The sequence below is a fragment of the Mastigoproctus giganteus genome, chromosome 1 (genome assembly GCF_048544385.1).
Source record: "Mastigoproctus giganteus isolate SK-2022 chromosome 1, ASM4854438v1, whole genome shotgun sequence".
Classification (NCBI taxonomy): domain Eukaryota; kingdom Metazoa; phylum Arthropoda; class Arachnida; order Uropygi; family Thelyphonidae; genus Mastigoproctus; species Mastigoproctus giganteus.
In genome coordinates this window covers 211646488-211672635 of record NC_143575.1, presented here as the reverse complement: position 1 = coordinate 211672635, position 26148 = coordinate 211646488, and the positions used below count along the sequence as shown (strand labels likewise).

Sequence of the window (26148 nt, the reverse complement as noted above, 5' to 3'; positions counted from 1 at the left end):
ACATGATATTGATGGTTCAACTGTTGACGATCCTGCTCAGGTAGCTAACAGACTAAATGAATATTTTGCATCGACATTCACACATGAGGAGTTATTCAGCGAGGGGGAATGCCAGAGGTGTATTCAAATCTGGCAGTAAGCTAGAGAATCTTGTAATAACTGAGAGTAAAGTAGAGGAGAAATTTTTGAAGATAAACACAAGAAAGGCACCTGGGGTGGATGGGATCTATCCAGTTATATTAAAGGAGGCAGCAAAGGAAGTAAGCAAATCCTTAGCCATAATTATGAGAGCTTCCTTGGACTCAGGGGAGGTACCCACAGACTGGGGATGTGCAAATGCGACCCCAATTCACAAAGGAGGATCAAAGGCTGACACAAGTAATTATAGACCTGTGAGTTTAACTTCTGTTCCCGGAAAATTTATGGAGGCACTGGTTAAAGAAGCACTGCAGGATCATCTAGACAAGACTTCAGTTATAGCTCGGACGCAGCATGGTTTTGTTAAGGGGAAGTCTTGCCTGACCAATTTGATTGGATACTATGATGCAGTCACAAAAGAACTGGATGCAGGGAATAACTCTGATATTATATACTTGGATCTTAGAAAGGCTTTTGATACTGTTGCACATGGAAGGCTGCTGCACAAATTGGAGCAGTGTGGCATTGGAGGCAAATTGCTGCTATGGATAAAGGGGTGGTTGAGGGGAGAAGACAGAGAGTGGTATTCAATGGACACTGCTCATCATGGACTAATGTCATTAGTGGAGTCCCTCAGGGTTCAGTATTAGGTCCATTATTGTTTTCTGTATTTATAAATGATATCGATGATGGTATATCAAGCTTAATGTCCAAGTTTGCAGACGATACGAAGGTTGGCAGGGTTGTCAAGGACACTACTGACACTATGCTGCTGCAACAGGATCTGGAAAGGTTGAGCAGATGGGCTGAGAGGTGACAAATGAAGTTTAACATTGACAAATGTAAAGTACTACATATGGGAAACAGCAACCCCAGAGCAACGTATCAACTCTGTGGTACTACACTGACAGTGGTAGAGAATGAAAGGGACCTTGGGGGTGGTTGTGCAGGGATATGAAGTTCTCTGAATAGTGCAGACGGGCTGCAAGAGTAGTTCATGGTGTATTGTCAATGATATATAGGAATTTTTCTAGCAGGGATAAGGATGTGATTATTCCCTTGTAGAAGGCAATGGTCAGGCCACACCTAGAGTACTGTATACAGGTCTGGAGGCCTCATTTGAAGAAGGATGTAGAGCTGCTGGAACGAGTACAGAGAAGGGCAACAAGATTAGTGAATGGAACAAAGGGGTGCTCTTACGAAGAAAGGCTTATGTTTTGCAAATTACAGTGTCTGGAGACTAGGCACCAGCGAGGTGATCTGACAGAGGTGTATAAATCCTTGAATGGTTTGAGCATGCTCAATGCTGATGGGATCCTTCCTCTTGCTCAGAATAATCACCTGAGAGGGCATAAATTCAAATTGAGGAAAGACAGATGTAGAATAGACGTGCGGAAATTTGCCTTTAGCCAGCGAGTGGTTGGTTGGTGGAACAGACTTCCATCCCTTGTCGTGGAAGTTGATAGCCTAAATAAGTTTAAGGATCAGCTGAACAGGTATTTCGAACGAAAGGGGTGAAGTGGAAGTGGTTATTTTTTATTTATTTATTTTTTTTTTTTGGCTGATGCTGCATAAGTTTGCTTTCTTGCATCAAATGCCTCTACTAATGCTAATGACATTTATAACAATTTAGTGTTTAAATTATTATTCCTTATTTTAGTATTTAAACTGCAATAATAAAGTTCTATCACAATTTGAAGTCAATCTATATTTAATGTCTTTTAAGATGCTTGCTAAGCTATTTAGTCACATTTACTTGTTCTCTAAGTCAGATATATTGGCTTGAAGGCGTAGATGCCATTGTTCTGCCTGTGTACACATCTGATGTAGTAACAATACAGTAGTATGTGCAGCATTGATTAGTTCTGTTTCAACTTCTCCCAGCACAACTGAGCACAGTTCCTTTAGAAGCTCATGGACTTCTTCAACAGTATAGGTATCTTCTAGTAACCTACATTATTAAATATAAAGAATCTTCTGTAGTATTTTATATGTGAGAAAATCAAATAAAAAATAAAGCATTAATAAAATCACAATATGAAAGTAAAAATAAAAATAAACTTTAGGATATAAATACTAATTTTAAAATTTTCATAATACAGAAATCATTTCTGTTTAGCAGAATAAACTTGACTTTAACTCAGATTTCTAAAAATCTATATAGGTAATAGTAAGAGGTAATGAGAGTAAAAGGAGAAACAGAAAAGGAGGGTATAAAGATAGGGATAAAACTGCACAATGAGAGAGAAATTTTCGGATGATATGGAGCTAATACCTGATACAGAAGAGGAGTTTACAGATTTTGTTAAGAAGACTTAAGGAAAGATGTGAAGAATATAGAACAAGAATAACTTTTGATAGTAGTAAGGATTGAAAAGGAAATAAATAAGAGAATATTAGAGGATATTGAATTAAGGAAAAAGTTAGTTAAATGTTTTGTACAGATTGTCATGCTTTATGGAACCAGACATGGATATTAAAGGAGAATATTAAAATTGAAAGTTTTGAAATATGGGTGTGAAGGAGGCTTGAGAGAGTAAACTGGACAAATAAGATTAGAAGGACACAATGAGGAGAGTAGAAGAAAACATATAATAAAGGCTATAAATAAAAAAAAAAAAATGGATTAGACTATACAGGTACTGAGGGAGGAATAAGTGACTGAGAGGAAGGTAAACTGGGGATGAAATTGATGGATATTGTGGGATGAAGGGGGTTGTCTAGGGACAAGAAGAGATGGAAATGTGATTGCATTCTAGCTCTCATGGACCTGCCAGAACAGATAACATACAATAATGATAGTACTATAGTACTCATGTTATATAAACCAAGTGATTGAGCATGCTGAACACAGACATAAGGCATATAAAAGGATAAAGAAAATGGCAGAGATGAATAGAAGTGATATGATGACAAGCAATTTTGCAGCTAGTATTTGCTGTATGCATGTCAATTTGGGAGGTACATGGCAACTATTTGGACTTTATTGGTGCATCAGCAATGAAGACTATAATGTGCCAAGACCAAGCCATAAAATATCAAAATAAGAGTTTCGATAACTTTTGAAATCACCTCCTCAAAAAGTTATACATGTATAAAAAGGGATAAAAAAGCAGTAATGTGGAGTAAAAAATAAATGCTCTATTTTAATATACAAGTATACAAATTACAGAATAGTTTAGGGCCAAAGCCTCAGGTTACATAGGGAGTTAACTAGCATAAAAGTTAGTGCAATTGCATCATTTCTGTACATAGGCAACTACTTAAGTAGTCATAAATTGGCATCACTAAGTATATCTCATATTGTGAATACCTTCACAAAGAGTTTCCATGATATTGCACTACCTCGAATAAGTAACACTTCACATTGAAGACTATTGTTACTCATTCTCAGCGGATACCATCACCCATACGGCACCATTTCAGAGCTTATTGGCTTCTCATCAGTGGGTGTACCCTGGTGTTGCAATGATGACAACCCGGTTGCAAAGTGTAATTCCACAACATGGGAGATGCCTGATGGTGTGGAGTAATTTAGATTACAGAATAGTTTAGGGCTGAAGTCATCTCTCATATTGTGGAGTTATACTCAGGGCTCACATCTGGTGAGTATGGGCTTGGCACACCCAGGGTCCTGATCTGGATATCATCATTCCTCTCTTTTTTGGCGATTCCCTTTTACTCTCACTCACTGTGTGTGTGTGTGTGTGTGTGTGTGTGTGTGTGTGTGTGTGTGTGTGTGTGTGTGTGTGTAATTCTGGATAATTTAGAAATTTTTTTTTTTTTTTGGCCAGTGCAGCATATGCTACAGGCTTCCTTGCACCTTGTCATCAATGCAACTCCAGGGTACCTGCCCACCACTGATGAGGGGCCGATAAGCTCCAAAATAGTGCCGTATGGGTGATAGTATCCGCTGAGAATAAGTAACAATAGTCTTCTCCTGTGGTGAAGTGTTACTTATTCGAGGTAGTGCAATATCATGACAATTCGTTGTGAAGGTATTCACAATATGAGATATACTTAAAGATGCCAATTTATAACTACTTAAGTAGTTTGTTATGTACAGAAATGATGCAATTGCACTAACTTGTACACTAGATAAGTATACAAATTAGTAATTTGTAAAAGCCTATGTACATGTCAGAAAATATAATAATAGTTCCCACAACATCATTCATACTCAGTACTTATAGTATGCTGGCTATTCTAAACCAGCCCTATTGCATTCTGTCTGGAAACTATTAAGCATAATAACCACCACTGCACATAACAGGCTATTTGCTCTACTTTCAAACAGTATTATATTAAGAGCTCATTGTGCTTGGCAAATTTAAATTTCATAGATATTTCGTTTCATGCCTTTTCCAAAAATTTACAGGGTTTAACAAAAATAGGGTTCATTGATTTTTCATATCATACAGACTACCAGCAGGAGCATATTCAGCGGTGGGTAGAGAGGGCATATGCCCCCTTAACCAAAAATTTGAAATTAAAGAAACAGAATGCAAGAGGCAGTCTAAAAAAACTCAGAAGCCTGGTTGCCATACCACCCCCCCATGATGATAACTGAATATGCCTAACTACCAGTACTGTTCACAGAGTTTGGCTAGCTGCAAAACACCGAAAAATTAGAGGAATATTGATGACAAGGAGAAATCCTTAAAACAAATGCACACAACAGTATTACTGGTTGAGAAAAATTTATAACCAGCCAGGCTACAGGTATTTAAAAAGGGATAAAAGGGATGCTACTGCAACAGGATCTGGAAAGGTTGAGCAGATGGGCTGAGAGGTGGCAAATGAAGTTTAACATTGACAAATGTAAAGTGCTACACATGGGAAACAGCAACCCCAGAGCAACGTATCATCTCTGTGGTACTACACTGACAGTGGTAGAGAATGAAAGGGACTTGGGGGTGGTTGTGCAGGCAGATATGAAGTTCTCTGAGCAGTGCAGACGGGCTGCAAGAGTAGCTCATGGAGTATTGTCAATGATATACAGGAATTTTTCCAGCAGGGATAAGGAGGTGATTATTCCCTTGTATAAGGCAATGGTCAGGCCACACCTAGAGTACTGTATACAGGTCTGGAGGCTTCATTTGAAGAAGGATGTAGAGCTGCTGGAACGAGTACAGAGAAGGGCAACAAGATTAGTGAATGGAACAAAGGGGTGCTCTTACGAAGAAAGGCTTAAGTTTTGCAAATTACAGTGTCTGGAGACTAGGCACCAGCGAGGTGATCTGATAGAGGTGTATAAAGCCTTGAATGGTTTGAACATGCTCAATGCTTATGGGATTCTTCCTCTTGCTCAGAATAATCACCTGAGAGGGCATAAATTCAAATTGAGGAAAGACAGATGTAGGATAGACGTGCGGAAATTTGCCTTTAGCCAGCGGGTGGTTGGTTGGTGGAACAGACTTCCATCCCTTGTAGTGGAGGTTGATAGCCTAAATAAGTTTAAGGCTCAGCTGGACAGGTATTTTGAACGAACAGAGGGGTGAAGTGGAAGTGGGTTTTTTTTTTTTTTTTTTTGGCTGATGCTGCATAAGCTTGCTTTCTTGCATCAAATGCCTCTACTAATGCTAATGCTAATATGTACCCAGTCATATTACAAGTCTGAAGGTGCCTGCTCACAAGTTAGTGTAATGATGATTAAGAAAAAAAAAAATTGTTTATGCAACTAAGTTCTGAAAAGATCTTCAAAAATGACTTCACAGATATGGTTTTAAAGTAGAGATACCCGAGTTAAGCAATTAATGTATTTCTGGAAATCTTTGTGGAAAGGAAAAAACACACATCTTGGAAATAATTTTCTCACGGAAAATAACAAGCCAAATAACAAAATTACATTCTGGGTCAGACTAACGAACAGTTTTCACAGACAGTGCTTTTTCATGTTTATAAGCAGTTAAAATTAGAATACAGTTATAATAACATAAAATGTCATTTAATGTACATCACATATGTATTGAATATGATAACTGATCATGCAAAAATAAATAACTGTACAAATTCAATAAGGCAAAAAGGTTAGAACACAAAATGGTTAAAACTCATGATTGATATGATGCAATACAATGAATAAAATTGCAAATACAATGAATTATACGAAGAAGTGGGGTTCCCCAAGGATCAGTATTAGGACCACTGTTGTTTTTAATTTTCATAAACGACATCGATGAAGGGATAGAGGGCGTGATGTCTAAATTTGCAGATGATGTTAAAATTGGTAGAGTAGTTAATGATCACTGTCAAGCTGAGCTTCTTCAGAGAGACCTAGATAGACTTCAGGAATGGTCAGAAAAATGGCAGCTATGCTTTAATCCAACAAAGTGTAAGGTATTACACCTGGGAAACAGTAATCCCAAAATAACTTATTCACTTGGTGGAGTTCAACTAAACCCAATACTGGAGGAAAGGGACTTGGGTGTTACGATACGGTCAGACATGAAATTCTCTGACACTGTAAACAGGTGGCAAGGCCCATGGTGTCCTATCGATGATCTATCAAACTTTTGCAAGTAGAGATAGGGATGTGATAATCCCATTATATAAGGCTTTTGTTAGACCACACTTGGAATACTGTGTTCAAGTATGGAGACCGCACCTAAAGAAAGACATCGAGCTTCTTGAAAGGGTGCAAAGACAGGTAACTCGCCTGGTGAGATCGGCAAAAGGGCGTCCTCATGAAGAAAGACTTTGAATATGTAGGTTGCAGAGTTTGGAAACTAGACACCTTAGAGGAGATTTGATTGAGGTGTTTAAGACTCTGAGAGGCATCAGTAAAATGAATGAGGATGAAATTTTCAAGATTATAAATGATGCTGCAAATTACTGGAATAGGTTGCCTACGTGGGTGGTAGAGGCTGACAGTTTGGGGAAATTCAAAGGTCATCGGATAGTACCATAGGATGATAGGTTTAATTTCCTTTTCTTTTATTAATTATTATTATTTATTATTATTTTTTTTTATCATTGTTTTATTCGGGGTTTTTTTTTTTTGGCTGGTGCAGCATAAGCCATAGGCTTTCTTGCACCATGCGGCCATTAAATACTAATTCATTATATTGCATCCTATGAATAAACAAAGAAATGAAGATTGCAGTGTGTGGATCATTCCAACTTGTATTAGTGTTAGCCAATATTGTGCAAAGAAGTCAAGTTCTGCACAAAAAAACAATAATAAAAAAATATATAAATAATAAAATAAAATAAATTACCTATTTGATCCCCTCCTCACAAAGGCACCTATCCAGCTGAATTTTTAATTTCTCCAAATTATCAGCCTCAATCACCCATGGAAGCAAATTGTTCCAGTGATTAACAACTTTCTAGCTAAAAGAAAACTTTCTGCAATCCAGTCGAATAGTCTCTTCTCCTATAATTTAAATTTATAGTCCCTAGTCTTGCAATCATTATAATAGTGAAAATTTCACTCTCATCCATTTTACTTTCTCCTCTCACAGCCTTATACACCGTGATTAGGTTCTGTACCAAGTTCTGTACCCATCTGAGATAAAAGGGTAACAACACGAGGAAAGACTTCAAACATGTCAGTCTTTCCTCACATGGGTGCCATTTTGCCAATCTCACCATGAGCACTGCTCACCATTGAACCCTTTCAAGGAGCTTGATGTCTTTATTAAGGGTGGTCTCCATACTTGAATGCAGATTCGAAGTGCAGTCTTACAATTGCCTTATACAGTTAAATTATGACCTCCTTAGTACAACAAGTAAATATTCAATCAATTAACTATCAATAGGCTACTACAGGCCTTTATCGCCTGTTTACACTGCATGGAGAATTTCATGTACAACCATATCATAACTTTCAAATCTTTCTTCTACTGCTTCTAATTTAAGACTGCCAAGAGTATAAGTTAGTAGACAGGTTTCTTTTTTGTTTTTTTAATTTGCAGTTCTAGAAAAATTTGACTAAAAAAAAAAAAAAAAAAGATAATCCACACATATGCAACTCAAGGGATGTCTGTATCTGTTTTTAATACTAATTCTTGAATTCTTGAAGGATTATACACTATGAGAGGTGTCCCACTTATAAGATAACAGAACTGTGACAAGGCATTTAATTTTACTGAGACAACTGTTTATACAAATGATGGATGGATGTCAACTATCATTCAGTACAATCACTGAGCTTGAACTACATATTCCATCATGTGAATTAAGTTATTACTGACTTGGCAACTTAATTCCATCATGTGAATTAAGTTGCCAAGTCAGTGATATTAAAACTCAATGCCTTACATAAACATCCATATAAGATCACATTTTTCTAACCATGGTCAGACTTAAACCATTGGTTTGCCAGGTGTTGCTTTAACCCAGAGCTGGAAGCATGGTGTCAATGAAACTCCAGACAATATTTCAGCAATTCATGCTTCATCTACTCAGTTCAAACAGCTGAAACTCTTTATAGCTGCTTTCAAAGACATTTCTTCAATTTCTCCCTCAAAATTCCAAAAATCTTTAATTATCACACTATAAGAAAAAAAATTCACAAATTAAGTTAAATCTAATTATATGAACATATCAGATGGCATCCTTACAATTATTGATAGCAAGCTGACTTTGTTGATTTGCCCTTTCTTCCCATCAGTAATGATCTCTAGCTTTGTGATATTGAAGCATTGTCTGAAATTAAACTATTGAAATGCATGCTTTGCATTTCATTCAGCAGGAGCTCCTGTTATTGACAAGCTGAGAAACAAAAATCACAGAAACCATGAATGCATACATACCATAAGAAAATATTACAGGAGGAGGATGCTGAAATGGATGAATGCAGACTTGGCTGGTCAAACAGACAGAGCAGAAAAAGATGAAAAAGATAGCATGGGCACTGGGTGTGGGAAGGTCTAACAACCCACCTGATGTTGCAGATGAATGGAACAGGTACTTTGCATCTGTCTTTACTGAAGAAAGACCCTTCATGCTGAGAAGAGACTGGATCATATGAAATTAGTGATTTCAAAATTACAGATGACTGTTTATTAGAAACACTTTTGAGCATAAAGACAAGTAAGGCTCCTACAGCTGATGGCATATACCAAGTTGTTTGTTTGTTTGTTTGTTATTTGGTTTTTAGGAGCATTAGCAACTAAGGCCATATTGCTCCGGGATATACGGTGGTCATTCCATGACCTTTCCGCATTCTCCATATTTGGTGGTGACGGGCTCGAACCCCGGTCTAATCAAGAAGCGTGTGCTACGCACTGCTGCTCCTTCCCACCTGGCTACAGAGGCGCCTATATATATATACCAAGTAATTTCGAGGGAAGCTACCAGGGAGAACATTGAACAAATGAAGTTAATTATGAGGGCATATTTGGACTTGGGAGAGATTCCTTTGGATTGGAGAAGTGCCAACATATCACCAATACATAAAGGTGATTCTAGGAGCAAAGTTGGTAACTAAAGGTAAGCAGCAGCCATTATCAATCCACTGCAGGATGAAAGCCTCCTCAACAATTCATGTTGAGAGAAATGGACCATAATCTGCCATGCTGGCCCAGTGCGGGTTTGCAGATGGACCATATTTAGCAGTCAAGGGCTTGAACCCTGGTCTACTCAAAGAGCGTGTGCTACTGCACTCCCATTCCTGACCACTTGGCTACTGAGACTTCTAAGTTGATAACTACAAACCAGTTAATCTGACTTCAGTGGTGGGGAAAATCTTAGAAGCAATGATTAAGAGTGCAGTCTAGGGCCATTTAGATAGATATGGCATTCTGAAAGGCAACCAACATGATTTTGTCAAGGGAAAATCATGTTTAACTAACTTAGTAGGCTATTTTGATACAGTTACTCATGAGCTGGATGTAGGGAACAATTTCGACATTGCTTATTTGGATTTTAGCAAGGCATTTAACAGAGTCCCTCGTGAGAACTTATTGTATAAGCTGGACATGTTGGGATTACTGGAAAGATTCTAAGATGGATTGCTGGGTGGCTGTAGGGCAGAAGGTTGTGATTAATGGATAATCTTCATATTGGTGTAAATTTAAAGTTCAACTGGACAGTTACCTATGTGAGAAGGGAAACAATTTGTATTTTCTTATCTACTCTCTATTTTTTTTTTTTTTTTAGTTTCTGTCCTGTGGCATCCTTGCACTATACAGCTATTACTAATTGAGTTGCCTCTTCACTCCCACCCAGATGTTGCCACTACACATAACATATTACTGTAACAGTAACAATAAACTCAGTTATCAGTTTTTGGGATAGCCCTTACATATTCAAGCATATTAAAAAAAAACTTCCCAAATTTTAAAGTAGTGCATAATATACTTTAGCATGCATCATTATTTTATTATTATTGAGATAAACACTTGTTAAAATGTAAAAAGCAAACACTACTGTATCTATACCTGGCATCTTCAACATCTTGAAAGCATCCTTTAATCCCTTTCAAATTCTGGGTACGCTGATATTTGGCAAATCTAAAGTAATTCACCACAGCAGCTTGGTGGTGTTCATTAAGGCCTAGTTCAGTAGCCTAGAGATGATTGCAGTTAAATATCATTACAAGATACACTTCTATACATGTGTAATATCATGTAAAAAAAATGAAATCTAATTATGTTTACTTGATTCTGTACATAGAAAAAATATTTTTCAAATTCAATTAATTTATTTATTTAGACAATGCAATACCATTTAAAATTACTAAAGATATTAGCATACTTGTAGATTTTTGCAAGCTGATATGCATTTTGTTATCCATGAAAAATAAACAGGTGAAGAATTTTAGATTAGTTGTTTCAATTTAATTTTTAATTGCACTGCATTTTAGTATTAGCATTGGTACATTTTTTTTCGGAAAAACAAATAAGTTTTATCTCAACTCTTCTAATAATTACAATTTATTCAATCTCTCTAATGTTACTCAGACTTCCTACCTTCACAATATTTGGAAGTTTATTCCAACAATCAATTACTCTTTGGCCAAAAACAAATTTTAACACATTCTGCAACAATCCTTGTTCTATTTAAATTTACTGGTGTGTGTGTGTGTGTGTGTGTTAATAAAGATTCTATCAGCATTCAGTTTACTTAATTCTTTTAAAGCATTATACATTATACATACAATTAGGCTGCCATCTACAAAAATCTGTCTTTCTTGGTAAGAATATCCTTTTGTGCTCCCAACTAATCTCACCGCTCTTCTCTATACCTTTTTTAACAAATTGATATCATTTTGAGGATGAGGTTTCTATACCCATACACAGTGTTCAAGATGGTGTAATTACTGCATTATATAACGGGATAATCATATCTTTATTAACAAAAGTTCCTGTATATTACTTACAGAACACCACAACAAGCAATTCATCAGTAAGAATTTATCAATGTTAAATTTGAAAACAAAATTAACCATAGGAATATTACAGATAACATAACACTCTGCTAATTGAGAACAAATATGATCAGAATGACTCGGTGCATATTTCTCAAGACTATCCACTATGGCAACTCCTTCTGAACTTTAAATACCATAATATCCGTGACTTGAAAATTGTTTTTCCCTAAATGTGGAAAGTAAGGAACTACTAGACCAATAATAAAATACCAATTCCATAAACACATTACTCTTTCTTACTCTAATTCTTCTGAAATTTAAATCACAAAAATTTATGTTACAATACAAAAATGATTAAGACAGCACAATTAAAGGAATATTAAAAAAAACAAATGGCAACAGAAACAGTATTTGAATTAGATAGTAACGATGTTGAAAAAGAAAAATGGATTTCTTTTACTGAATAAATTATATGCTGAATTATATTTACTGAACAGATTACTAAATTATACAGCATCAGCTTTTCAAACTGTGGCTGCATTTGTGGGATGGCTATTTTTCCCTTTTCCTCTCAGTTCCTCTTTTTTTTTTTTTTTTTTTACATTCAATCTGGAATAGCATTTCGATTTAGCATTAGTAGAGGCATATATGATGCAAGAAAGCAAGCGCTTATTCAGCATCAGCCAAAAAAAAAAAAAACACCACTCACATTTCACCCCTCCATTTGTTCGAAATACCTGTCCAGCTGAGCCTTAAATTTGTTTAGACTATCAACTTCAACAACAAGTGATGGAAGTCTGTTCCACCAACAAACTACCTGGCTGGCTAAAAGCAAATTTCAGCACATCTATCCTACATCTGTCTTTCCTCAATTTGAATTTATGCCCTCTCAGGTGATTATTCTGAGCAAGATGAAGAATCACATCAGCATTGAGCATGCTCAAACCATTCAAGGCCTTATACACCTCTATCAGATCACCTCGCCGGTGCCTAGTCTCTAGACACTGTAATTTGCAAAACTTAAGCCTTTCTTCATAAGAGCAATCCTTCGTTCCATTCACTAATCTTGTTGCCCTTCTCTGTACTTGCTCCAGCAGCTCTACATCTTTCTTGAAATGAGGCTTCCAGACCTGTATACAGTACTCAAGGTGTGGCCTGACCATTGCCTTATACAAGGGAATAATCACCTCCCTATCTCTGCTAGAAAAATTCCTGTATATCATTGACAAGACACCATGAGCTACTCTTGCAGCTCGTCTGCACTGCTCAGAGAACTTCATATCTCCCTGCACAATTGCCCCCAGGTCCTCTTCATTCTCTACCACTGTCAGTATAGTACCGCAGAGTTGATACGTTGCTCTGGGGTTACTGTTTCCCCATATGTAGTACTTTACATTTGTCAATGTTAAACTTCATTTGCCACCTCTCAGCCCATCTGCTCAACCTTTCCAGATCCTGTTGCAGCAGCATAGCATCAGTAGAGTCCTTAACAACCCTGCCAACCTTTGTATTGTCTGCAAACTTGGACATTAAGCTTGATATACCATCATCAATATCATTTATAAATACAGAAAACAACAACGGACCCAACACTGAACCCTGAGGAACTCCACTAATAACATTAGTCCACGTTGAGCAGTGTCCATTGATTACCACTCTCTGTCTTCTGCCACTTAACCATCCCTTTATCCATAGCAGCAATTTGCCTCCAATGCCACACTGCTCCAATTTGTGCAGAAGTCTTCCATGTGCAACAGTATCAAAAGCCTTTCTAAGATCCAAATATATAATATCAAAGTTATTCCCTGCATCCAGTTCTTTTGTGACTACATCATAGTATCCAATCAAATTGGTCAGGCAAGACCTTCCCTTAACAAAACCATGCTATGTCTGAACTATAACTGAATTCTTGTCTAGATGATCTTGCAGTGCTTCTTTAACCAGTGCCTTCATTAATTTTAATGGAACAGAAGTTAAACTAACAGGTCTATAATTACTTGTGTCAGCCTTTGATCCTCCTTTGTGAATTGGGGTGACATTTGCACATCTCCAGTCTATGGGTACCTGCCCTGAGTCCAAAGAAGCTCCCATAATTATGGCTAGGGGTTTGCTTAATACCTTTGCTGCCTCCTTTAATATAACTGGATAGATCCCATCCACCCCAGGTGCCTTTTTTACATTTATCCTCAACAATTTCTCCTCCACTTTCCTCTCAGTTATTACAAAATCATCTAGCTCACTGCCAATGTTTACTTCACCTACGACATTCCCCTTCCTGAATAACTCCTCATGTGTGAATGTAGATACAAAATACTCTTTTAGTTTGTTAGCCACCTGAGCAGGATCCTCAACTGTTGAACCATCAATATCCAGTGGACCAATCTGATTTATCCCTTCCCTTCTTGAGTTTAAATAGGTAAAGAACTCTTTTTCTGTTTTTCTTTGCATCCTTTGCTAAGGATTTCTCATAATCTGCCTTTGCCTGCCTAATCTCCTTTGTGACTTGGTTACAGACCAACATATCTATCATAGGCTTCCATGTAATCCATTAATTTGTATGTATCCCATGCATTTTTCTTCTCTGCCATATGTCTCATTAGTTCATCTGACATCCATTTAGGCCTGAACCTTGAACAATATTTCTAAGTTGGTATGTAAAGCCTGGTAGCTTCCAAGATTAGTTCTTTGAATGCTTCCCATTTTGAATTTGCTGTTGGTAACATCATCAGTTGGTCCCACTGTATAGAATTTAAATACTGTCTCAGACCATCATAGTCGCCTTTACAAAAGCAAAAACCCTTCCATTTACTTCTGATGGTAGTTACCTCCTTGAGTAAATCCCACTTCAGCACACTGTGATCACTGCCACCTAGTGGTTCCTGTATCTGCAGATTCTTAATGCATGAAGAATCACTACTGATAATCAGATCAAGAGTATTGCTCCCTCTAGTTGCCTCCCAAACATGATGTAGAAAACAATCATCCAATAAATCCACAAAAGCCTTGCTAGTGTGTGAGAGACCAACCCACAAATTCCAGTCAATATCTAGGAAATTAAAATCCCCCATTATAAGACTCTCTGATTTACTGTCCCACTCTTTTCCCTGTACAGTTCCTTATTATACTCATCAGAGTCATTAGGACTATAACACACTCCTACTCACAATTTTGATTTCCCTATGCTTATGTCACTCCAAACTGACTCGACACTGCCCTGTCCATCGATGTCGACTGGCTTCACTTCCTTGGACTTTATGTGTTTCTTAACTAATAGTATAACCCCTCCTCCCTTCCTATCTTGTCTATCCTTCCTGTACACATTGTACTCCCCAAATTCCAGTCCTGCATTCCTTATATCTGTGTGACACCACGTCTCTGATATCCCAACAATATCTGCCTTTGATGTTCTGAGCAATACCTCAAATTTATTTACCAAACTGCTAGCATTGGTATACATGCAAGTATACATGCACCTGTTCCTATTCTTGGCTACCGTATATTGCTATATATCATATAGCAAAATTACTATATGATATATAGCAATTTTGCTAGCAAGGACAGGGATTTGATTATCCCATTGTACAAGGAATGGTCAGGTCACACTTTGAGCAGTGTACAGGTCTAGAGGCCTCATTTTAGGATGTAGTGTTGCTAGAATGAGTACAAAGGGCAACAAAATTGGTGAGGGGAACAAAGGGGTGCTCTTACCAAGAAAGGCTTAAGTTCTGCAAATTGAAGCACCTGTAGAGTAGGCACATAGAGGTGATCTGATTGAGGAGTATAAGGCCTTGAACGGGTTGAGCACGCTGAATGCTGATGGGATTCTTTCTCTAGCTCAGATTAAGAACCTGAAGGGAGCATAGATTCAAATTGAGGGACGACAGTTGTAGAATAGATGTGCGGAAAATTTGTCTTTAGCCAACAGGTAGTTGATTGGTGGTACAGAATTCCATCTTTTGTTGCGGAAGTTGACAGCCTAAATAAATTTAAGGCTGAGCTGGACAGGCATTTGGAACGAATGGAGGGTGAAATGGAAATGGGAGTTTTTTTTTTTTTTTTTGGCTGATGCTGCATAAGCTTTCTTTCTTGAATCGTATGCCTCTACTAATGCTAACTGCAGTCACTTTCAAATTTAGCCCTAATTTGCAACCTTTTCTCAACATTGCTCTGTACTCATTAAGTAAATCCTCACATCTCCTAATCTTAATGTCATTAGTGTCAATATCTACAACAATATCACTTTTTGTACCCTTAAAAGATGATATCTACGTCAGCAACTTCTGCCTCTGCAAACATACCCTGCTCCTATTCCACCTATCCTTTCTGCATGATATATTTCTTATTTCTCTGACAATAGAGTCACCGTTATTCCGCCTTGGGTGTTGCCTGATGCACAAAGTGCAATCTCTGGCATTAAGGTGGGCAGCTGAGAGCTTGATGGGCTCTCAACTTAATTGCTTTGAGGGTATCCACCCTGTTCCTCAAACCCTCATAAATGTCCGTCAAAGTTGACACCTAACATCCTTACATTCTTTACATCGAGCACACACACACACACACACACCCCTACCTGATCCAGATAGATCCACAAACATCAAACAAACAGCACATTTTGTGAGGCAATGAATCACAGGAAAACCCTTCCCCCCACACTTCTTCCCCCAAGTCAGAGCAGTCCCGCTACTTCAAGCACTTTGCTTTGCTGCTCTGAGGCAATTTCCATTTAAATTCAATTTTATTGAGAATACTACACTAAAGTAATACACTTAAATACAATAATAACGCTATGCACTGGTTGTAGCAATAATTCATATTTAACTACAAATTATGTTATTAAATATATATTACGTTATCAAGTTTACAATATACTGTTACGCTGGTAAAGTTATAAGTTAATTATAACAGCTAATACAATTATATATTAACACTAATGTATGTAATTCAAACTATTGAGACACCTCTTTATCACAATTAAGGTGCTAGAAAATCACCGATACAAAGTTTCTATGTAAATTAAGTAATACCTTACAAAATCTCTAGTTATGTTTAAAAATAAACTAACACATGTGAGTAGGACTATAAAGCTATAGAATATGATTTAATATGCTAATTAGGAAAATAAAGGGGGAAATTTTTCAAAATCTTATCCATTTCCAGGAGCTCAAAATGGAATTACTGGAAACAAACTTACCTCGTGTTAACTTATTAACACTCAAGGTTAAAGATGTGATATACCTTGAATAGTCTAGTCTTATTCATCTCCTGAAAACCACTGTTCATCAGGGGCACAAGTCACATTAAAGCAGAATAAACATGTATGAATCATTTGATGCTAATTATCAAGATAGGGAAAACATTCTAACAGAATGTCTCACTTTCAACATGAAACTGTAGAGATGCTGGTGAACTTCTTTACAGCATTCAAAGAAGCTTAACTGCAACTTGAAGCAGATACATATGCAACACTTCTGCTTGTTCTGCCAATAAGATTTAATTTACTAAATCAGTTGAATGAGTTCGTTTTGGATGCTTGAAACCTGGCCGAATTAAAAAATCATGCTTGTATGATTCTGAATGAAAAATTCAAAGCACATAAATTGCACAGAGTTGCTCTGTTCTTGTGGCCAAAATATCTGCCAGTTAGGAATGCTTTCAAGTGAAGAACAATAAGAAACAAATGGTGATGTGCAAAATTTAACAGAAAACTTTGAACATGACAAAGAATTAGTAGTAGTAGTGGCATGTGATGCAAGAAAGCAAGTGTATGATCTTATGCAGCATCAGCCAGAAAAAAAAAAAAAAAAAAAAAAAAAAAAACACCATTCCCTCCAAATTCCTGTCCAGTTCCTCCTTAAATTTATTTAACCTATCAACTTCCACAAAGACAGATGGAAGTTTTTTCCAGCAATTAACCACCCGCTGGCTAAAGGCAAATTTCCACACATCTATTCTACATCTGTCCTTCCTCAATTGGGTTTCTCTTTTGCTCTCGGCGTTACTTTTCTTCCAAACAGCTGTTCACTCTGTACAAATGACAAATCTGCCCTACCATGGAATACTGTTCCCACATCTGAGGCGGTGCCCCCAAAACCTCAGACAACGTAGAGTGTAGAGTTTTATTTTATTTTTTTTGTATTTTCATTCATTATCTCTTTCCTTTTCATTGTGCAACAATCAATCACAAGCTAAATTATCTAGCCACTCCTGGTTAATATCTGATTTCTCTGTTTCTTGTTCATTGGTCCTCTTCATTAATTATTTAGCAATAGTTGAGCTTTAGCCAGGTTACTGTAAAAAATATATATATATATACTACTATAATGCTATTCTACATTGGGACTCTTCAGCTTGTCATAAGGGTAGTAGTAGTGGCATGTGATGCAAGAAAGCAAGTGTATGAGCTTATGCAGCATCAGCCAAAAAAAAAAAAAAAAACACACCATTCCCTCCAAATGCCTGTCCAGTTCCTCCTTATATTTATTTAACCTATCAACTTACACAATGACAGATGGAAGTAAGTTTGTTCCAGCAATTAACCACCCGCTGGCTAAAGGCAAATTTCTGCACATCTATTCTACATCTGTCTTTTCTTAATTTGAATTTATGCCCCTTTAGGTTCGTAATCTGAACATGTGGAAGGATCCCATCAGAATTTAGCATGCTCAACCCATTCAAGGCCTTATACACCTCAATCATTGTGCAGGTGCCTAGCCTCCAGCCACTACAATTTGCAGAACTTAAGCCTCTCTTGGTAAGAGGATCCCTTCATTCCCTTCACCAGTCTTGTTGCCCTTCTCTGTACATGCTCACGTAAATCTACATCCTTCCTAAAATGAGGCCTCCAGACCTGTACGCAGTACTCAAGGCGTGGCCTGACCATTGCCTTATACAGAGACAATCACCTCCTTTTCCCTGCTAGCAAAATTCCTATATATCATTGACAAAATCCCATGACCTGCCCTGGCAGCCTGTCTGAATTGCTCAGAAAACTTTATATCAGTCTGCACAATTACCCCCAGGTATTTTTCATTTTCTACCACCTTAAGTGTAGTACCACACAGTTGGTACATTTCTCTGTGGTTACTTCTACCCATATGCAGTATTTGTCATTTGTCAAGGTTAAACTTCAGTTGCCACTTCTTAGCCCATCTGCCCAAATTTTCTAGATCCTGTTGCAGTAGCACACTGCCATGACTGTCATTAACAACCGTGCCAACCTTTGTATCATCTACAAACTTTGACACTAAGCCTGATATACCTTCATCAATATCATTGATAATTATACAAAACAACAGTGGACCCAACACTGAACCCTGTGGGACTCCACTAATAACATTAGTCCACGAAGAGCAGCACCCATTGATTACCACCTGTCTTCTCCCACTCAACCATCCTTTTATCCAATGTAGCAACTTACCCTTAATACTATTCTGCTCCAATCTGTACAATAGTCTTCCACACGCAACAGTGTCAAAAGCTTTCCTGAAATCCAAATATATGATATCAAAATTATTTTTTGCATCCAGTTCCTTTGTGACCACATCATAGTATCCAATCAAATTGGTCAGACAAAACTTTCCCTTAACAAACCCATGCTGTGTCTGAATTATTACTGCAGTCTTGTCTAGAGATCCTGCAATGCATCTTTAACCAGTGACTCCATTATTTTACCCGGAACAGAAGTTAAACTAACTGGTCTGTAATTACTCGTGTCACCCTTCGATCCCCCCTTTGCGAATTGGGGATACATTTGCATATCTCCAGTCCGTGGGGACCTCCCCTGAGTCCAAGGATGCTCTCATAATTATGGCTAAGCGTTTACTTAGTTGCTTTGCCACCTCCTTTAATATAACTGGACAGATCCCATCCACCCCAGGTGCCTTTCTTATGTTTAACTTCAACAATTTCTCCTCCACTTTGTTCTCAGTTATTACAAAATCATTAAGCACCGTGCTACAATTTGATAACCTTCTGCCATTTTCAAACCTTAATAACTCCTCATGTGTGAATGTAGATACAAAATAATCATTCAGTTTGTTTGCTATCTGAGCAGGATCATCAACAGTCGAACCATTGATATCAAGTGGACCAATCAGATTCATCCCCTTCCTTTTAGAGTTTATATAAGTAAAGAAATCCTTGCTGTTTTTCTTAGCATCCTTTGCCAAAGATTTCTCGTATTCTGCCTTCGCCTGCCTAACCTCCTTTGTGACCTGATTACAGACTAGCTTATATCTGCAATAGGCTTCTGAGTCGCTTGATAATTTATACGCATCCCATGCATTTTTCTTCTCTGTCACGAGTCTCATTAGTTCATTTGATAACCATTTAGGTCTAAACCTTGAACAATATTTCTTAATAGGTATGAAACTTTTAGTAGCTTCCACAATTAATTCCTTGAATGGTTCCCACTTAGAATTTACTGTTGGTAACATCGTCAGTTGATCCCACTATATAGAATTTAAAAACTGTCTGAGACCACTGTACTCACCTTTACGGAAGCAAAAACCCTTTCCTTTACCTCTGATGGTAATTATATCTTTAAGTAAATCCCACATCAGTACACTGTGATCACTGCTACCTAGTGGTTCCTTTATCTGCAAATTCTTAATACACGAATGATCACTGCTGATAACCAGATCAAGATTATTACCCTTGAATTGTATTATGTCAAGAAACCTTTGCGAGGGAAATGTGAGAAAAAGGGACCAACATAGAAGAAAGAAGCTAAAGATTTTGGATTTCAGCATAATTGAAGACTCAACTAGAGTCGAAAATTCAAGAAGATAAAATTGAGAAATATATGAATATTGACATAGATCATGTTAAACGTCTTGACTTACTTGAATGGTGGAGAACCATGGACAGGAATTCAAGTTTCTCTCAAGAATTGCCAAACATGTACTTTGTGTATCTGCCACCAGCACAGGCAGCAAAAAATAATTTTAGTGCAACCAGACTCATTGTGCAGGTGTGTAGAACCAATTTATACGTAATGAAAGTGTCAATTCCATTTTGTTTTTACATAACAATATAACCCCAGGGGCTCACATCTGATGAGTACGGGCTTGGCACACCCAGGGTCCTGAGCTGGATATAATAATTATTCTCTTTCTTGGTGATTCAATTCTACTTCTCTCTCTCTCAGAAATTCAAACATTTTTTTTTCAGCTGGTGCAGCATAAGCCTCAGGCTTCCTTGCAACTTATGGCTAATAATAATAATAAACAATATGGAACAAAATGCACCCGAACGATGTTCAGCTTGAAAATGCATCGAATGCGGAGAGTTGCAAATTTATTAAACTCTTCATTGATTCGCCTTTAAATGTTTGCAACTCCATGTTTATTTCTAAATAATTTTTTATAGATTTTTGTAGTTTTCCTTCCCTTAATTACTCTCATCTAAAAGCATTGCAGAATACATGTATGTGATTTTAATGGTTGATTCATTAACAGTAAGCATTGTACATAATGATTACAGATAATCCACTTGGAATCCTAACACCAGAGTTTTCACATCACTCTATTTCAGTTGCACACAATTTAGTAAGTTAATGTATATATTGTAGCTTTGGATTAGTTTGTGTTTGCATGTTTCCCAACTGAGATACTTTTCCTTCAGTCTGCATTGGATGAATATTTGTTTATTTATATTGCACATGTAAATGTGACCGCATTTCATAAATTAATGTTAAGTTCTCCTTCTTCTAAGAACCATAATGAAATGAAATATAGGTGAGTGTGTTCTTTTGTGATAATCAGTATAGCTCCATGTTTCACTTCGGCATTCATTTACAGTCACAGCACAATGTTCAGAATGGTACTTAATGTTTTTAATTCCATAAATATGGTCAAGGATACACCGTCACACGTTATAAATACACAAACTTACAGCACCTTATATGTGCGGAAACATCAGACAAGCCAATGCAGAGACTTTTTAGCAATAGCATTAGTAGAGGCACATGATACAAGAAAGCAAGCTTATACAGCATCAGCCAAAAAAAAAAACCCTTTCTCCAAAAATTTATTCCAAATGTTAGCATAGCATTAGCATTAGTAGAGGCATTTGATGCAAGAAAGCAAGCTTATGCAGCATCAGCCAAAAAAAAAAAAAAAAAAAAAACCCACTTCACCCCTCTGTTCGTTCAAAATACCTGTCCAGCTGAGCCTTAAACTTATTTAGGCTATCAACCTCCACTACAAGGGATGAAAGTCTGTTCCACCAACCAACCACCCGCTGGCTAAAGGCAAATTTTCGCACGTCTATCCTACATCTGTCTTTCCTCAATTTGAATTTATGCCCTCTCAGGTGATTTTTCTGAGCTAGAGGAAGAATCCCATCAGCATTGAGCATGCTCAAACCATTCAAGGCTTTATACACCTCTATCAGATCACCTCGCTGGTGCCTAGTCTCCAGACACTGTAATTTGCAAAACTTAAGCCTTTCTTCGTAAGAGCACCCCTTTGTTCCATTCACTAATCTTGTTGCCCTTCTCTGTAGTCGTTCCAGCAGCTCTACATCCTTCTTGAAATGAGGCCTCCAGACCTGTATACAGTACTCTAGGTGTGGCCTGACCATTGCCTTATACAAGGGAACGTTGCAATTTTTTGTCAGCCACTGTGTAACACACGTATATATTCAGTGGTGAGCTGTGAACATTTTAACAATGGGCTTGCAGTTTTTCCGACTTTATACCTAGTAAATGTTTGTCTAGTTCTGCCTTGAATTTATTTATGCTATCAACTTCCGCAACAACAGATGGAAGTCTGTTCCAGCAATCAACTACCCGCTGGCTAAAAGCAAACTTCTGCACATCTATTCTACAACTGTCTTCCAACAGTTGGAATCTATGTCCCCTCAGGTTTGAAAACTGAGCAAGAGGAAGAAGCATTAAGCCTGCTCAATCCATTCAAGGCCTTATACACCTCACTCAGATCGTCTCGCAAGTGCCTAGTCTCCAGAAGCTGCAATTTGCAGAACTTAAGCCTTTCTCCATAAGAGCACCCCTTTGTTCCCCTCACCAGTCTTGTTGCCCTTCTCTGTACTCGTTCTAGCAACTCTACATCCTTCCTAAAATGAGGCTTCCAGACCCATATGCAGTACACAAGGTGTGGCCTGACCATTGCCTTATACAAGGGGATAATCATCTCCTTATCTCTGCTCAAAAAATTCCTGTATATCATTGACAAGACTCCATGACCTACTCTGGCAGCCTGCCTGCCTGCACTGCTCAGAAAATTCTTCATATCTGACTGCACAATTACCCCAAGGTCTCTTTCATTCTCCACTACCCTGAGTGTAACACCACATAGTTGGTACATCTTCTAGGATTACTGTTACCCATAAACAGTACTTTGCAATTGTCAATGTTAAACTTCAGTTGCCACTTCTCAGCCCATCTACCCAACTTTTCCAGATCCTGTTGTAGCAGCATACTGTCATTACTGTTATTAACAACCCTGCCAACCTTTGCATCATCTGCAAACTTTGACATTAAGCTTGATATACCTTCATCAATATCATTGATAAATATACAAAACAACAATGGGCCCAACACTGAACCCTGAGGGACACCACTAATAACATTAGTCCACATAGAGCAGTAACCCATTGACCACCACTCTGTCTTCTCCCACTCAACCATCCTTTTATCCATTGTAGCAACTTGCCCTTAATGCCATACTGCTCCAATTTGTATAGTAGTCTTCCACGTGCAACAGTATCAAAATATTTCCTGAAATCCAAGTATATGATATCAAAATTATTTTTTGCATCCAGTTTCTTTGTGACCACATCATAGTATCCAATCAAATTAGTCAGACAAGACTTCCCCCGTGACAAACCCATGCTGTGTCTGAATGACTGCTGCAGTCTTGTCTAAATGATCCTGCAATGCTTCTTTAACGAGTGACTCCATTATTTTCCCTGGAACAGAAGTCAAACTAACAGGTCTGTAATTACTTGTGTCACCCTTTGATCCCCTTTTGTGAATGGGAGATACATTTGCACATCCCCAGTCCCTACGGAGACTTCCCCCGAGTCCAAGGATGCTCTCATAATTATGGCTAAGGGTTTTGCTTACTTCCTTTGCTGCCTCCTTTAATATAACTGGATAGATCCCATCCATCCCAGCTGCCTTTCTTACTTTAACAATTTCTCCTCCACTTTGCTCAGTTATTACAAAATCATTTAACTGCCTGTTAGAGTTTGATAAACATCTGGCCCTCTCCTCCTTGAATAACTCCTCATGTGTGAATGTAGATGCAAAATACTCATTTAGTTCGGCAGCTATCTGAGAATGATCATCTACAGTGAAACCATCACTTTGTGGTATGCAGAATAATTCTACAAAATTCCAAAAATTTTTCTTTCCTTTCTTCTGAGCATGAGAGTCGAGAATACAAGAGTTGAGTTTTGTGTGTAGCATGGCCAATGCAATAGACATGTGCGAATGAAGTATTTCCAGTATTTTCTTTAGTGTTTTTCAAAGTATTAATGTGTTGGTGGTGATGTAAACTCTGCAACATTATTTGCTCTCAGTTTATAAATTATAAATTCAATTTGTTGATAATAGATCATGAGATGCCCAAGCGAAACTGTAGTTTCACGGACACGTTGAAACAAGAATTCCCTTTCCTAACTGAAAATTATAGTGTTAACAGTAACGTTTTATGCACTGTTTGTACAGCTGAATTTGCTATTGAACATAGTGGTCGTTCAAATATTACACAGCACGCAGGTAAAAATAAACACAAAGAAGCAGTTGTAGCAAAAAAGTAAAAGCTGTAAACTAACTTCTTTCATGACAAAACAAGATGTAAAGGGTGAACGGAAACATCTCACTGCACAGGGATTGCTATCTTTGCTTAGTATCAAGCATAACCATTTGTTTAGATCAGTGAATTGCACATTTACCACCATACGAAACTCATTCTCAAAAAGATTCACATGTGCAAGAATGAAATGTGAAAGTATAGTTGTGAATGTAGTGGCTCCTTTTGCATTTCGTGAAGTGATAACTGACTTATGTGAGGCAAAATATGCATCTGTTATGGTAGATTCATCAAATCACTCAAGTCTGAAGTCGGTCCCAGTTTTGGTGGGGTATTTTACACCTACGAAAGGAACAAGTAAAACTGTTGGAATTCCAAAATGTTGTAGTAGAAACATCTGAGATATTAGTGAATCACACTGTGTCCATATTGGAAGAATATAAATTAACCAACAAGATAATAATATGGTTTTGTGGCGACAACTGCAACACAAACTTCGGTGGCATTGTGAGAAAAGGCAAGAATAATGTCTTTCATAAGTTTAGCAAGAACACAAAAATGAACACCTTGGGAGTAGGCTGTGCTTGCACATATTGTGCATAATGCTTTGCAAACAAGTGCAGATATGTTGCTAATCGATGTGGAATCAATTATTAACAAAGTGTTTCACCATTTTCATGTTTTCACTATTAGAGTTGTGGCAGTGAAATCCTTCTGCAATTTTGTTGAAGTGGGATACAAGCAACTTCTAGGAAGTGCAAAGATGAGATGGCTTTCCTTGCTACCTTCAGTGAAAATAATTAAATAGAAAATAGTGAAATAGAAAATGAATGTGATAGAAAATGACTTGATGGTCTCAAGTCATATTTTCTATCACAAGATAAAAGCCCCAAACACTTGAAGGATTTTTTTAATAATCCACAGTCATTTCTCTGGTTCAAGTTCCACTGATCCCATTATTCTGCCAACTTAAAATGTGTAATAATGCTATCAAAAAGACATTTGTGACAGCGAAGTGGCACAAGAACTGACTGCCCTGACATAACAAATGCTCAATAGAAAGGAGCAACATTTTCTTACACTTGTCTTCGACCTCAAAAACCAACCAAGTAATAGAGGATGGTGTCATCAGAGATGTTAAATTTACTGAAACTATCAACAATTCCTATGATACTTTCCTAGAATACATGGAAAACTGGGCCAAGCCTTTTTCAGAACTATGTGACTTTAAATGGGTTTTGTTAAATATCCCTTCATCCTGGTGTGTTGTTCAACAGTGTGTCCAAAACATATCCAAATTTGGCACCAACATATTAAAACTAATAGATGAAGACAAACTATTCAATGAAGTGAATCATGAGAAGAATATATGATTCTAAGATTGATCATTGGAAGAAATGTGGTGTGATGACATGAGAAGTGGACTGAGACAATTCAGACAATGAAAAATGAAGAAAATTGTTTTGGGAACATAATGCACATTGTGAGTTTTGTGTTAGGAATATCAGGCACAAATGCAACTTTAGAGAGGGTGTTTTCTCTAATGAATGCATTATAGACTGATGAAAGGAACTAGTTGTCTGTTGAAACTGTACAGGCAATATTAATAACAAAAACACATTTCTTGTATGGACTTTTCATTCCTTAATGAAATTACAATTTCATTAAGGAACAGCCAAAAATTCTGGAAGGATTTCAATCATCTAAAAAATATGACAAAGATATTAGTAGTGTATGTCCTGGACAATCTACTCAATAAAGATTTGTGTAATTTGCCAATGTTAATGTGAGACTAAGACAGCGATAATTATATAAGTAACCTATCTTAATTTTAATCAAGCTAAACAGTTATGGCTAGTTGGAATGAAATGAGTACAAGAGGATCATTTTAAGTAATATGACAGTCGAATC

At 37.3% G+C, this 26148-nt stretch overlaps 1 protein-coding gene across 1 annotated transcript in view; it reads right to left on the bottom strand.

Annotated features, from left to right (window-relative positions):
- LOC150091496 (leucine zipper transcription factor-like protein 1) overlaps positions 1-26148 on the bottom strand; it is a 152243-nt gene that overhangs the window by 96654 nt on the left and 29441 nt on the right. The window contains exons 2-3 of the mRNA XM_090384187.1: positions 10527-10654; positions 1895-2089 (exon numbers count right to left, since the gene is read on the bottom strand). Of these exons, the coding sequence (XP_090240313.1) occupies positions 1895-2089; positions 10527-10654 (323 nt within the window). The remainder of the gene's footprint in view (positions 1-1894; positions 2090-10526; positions 10655-26148) is intronic.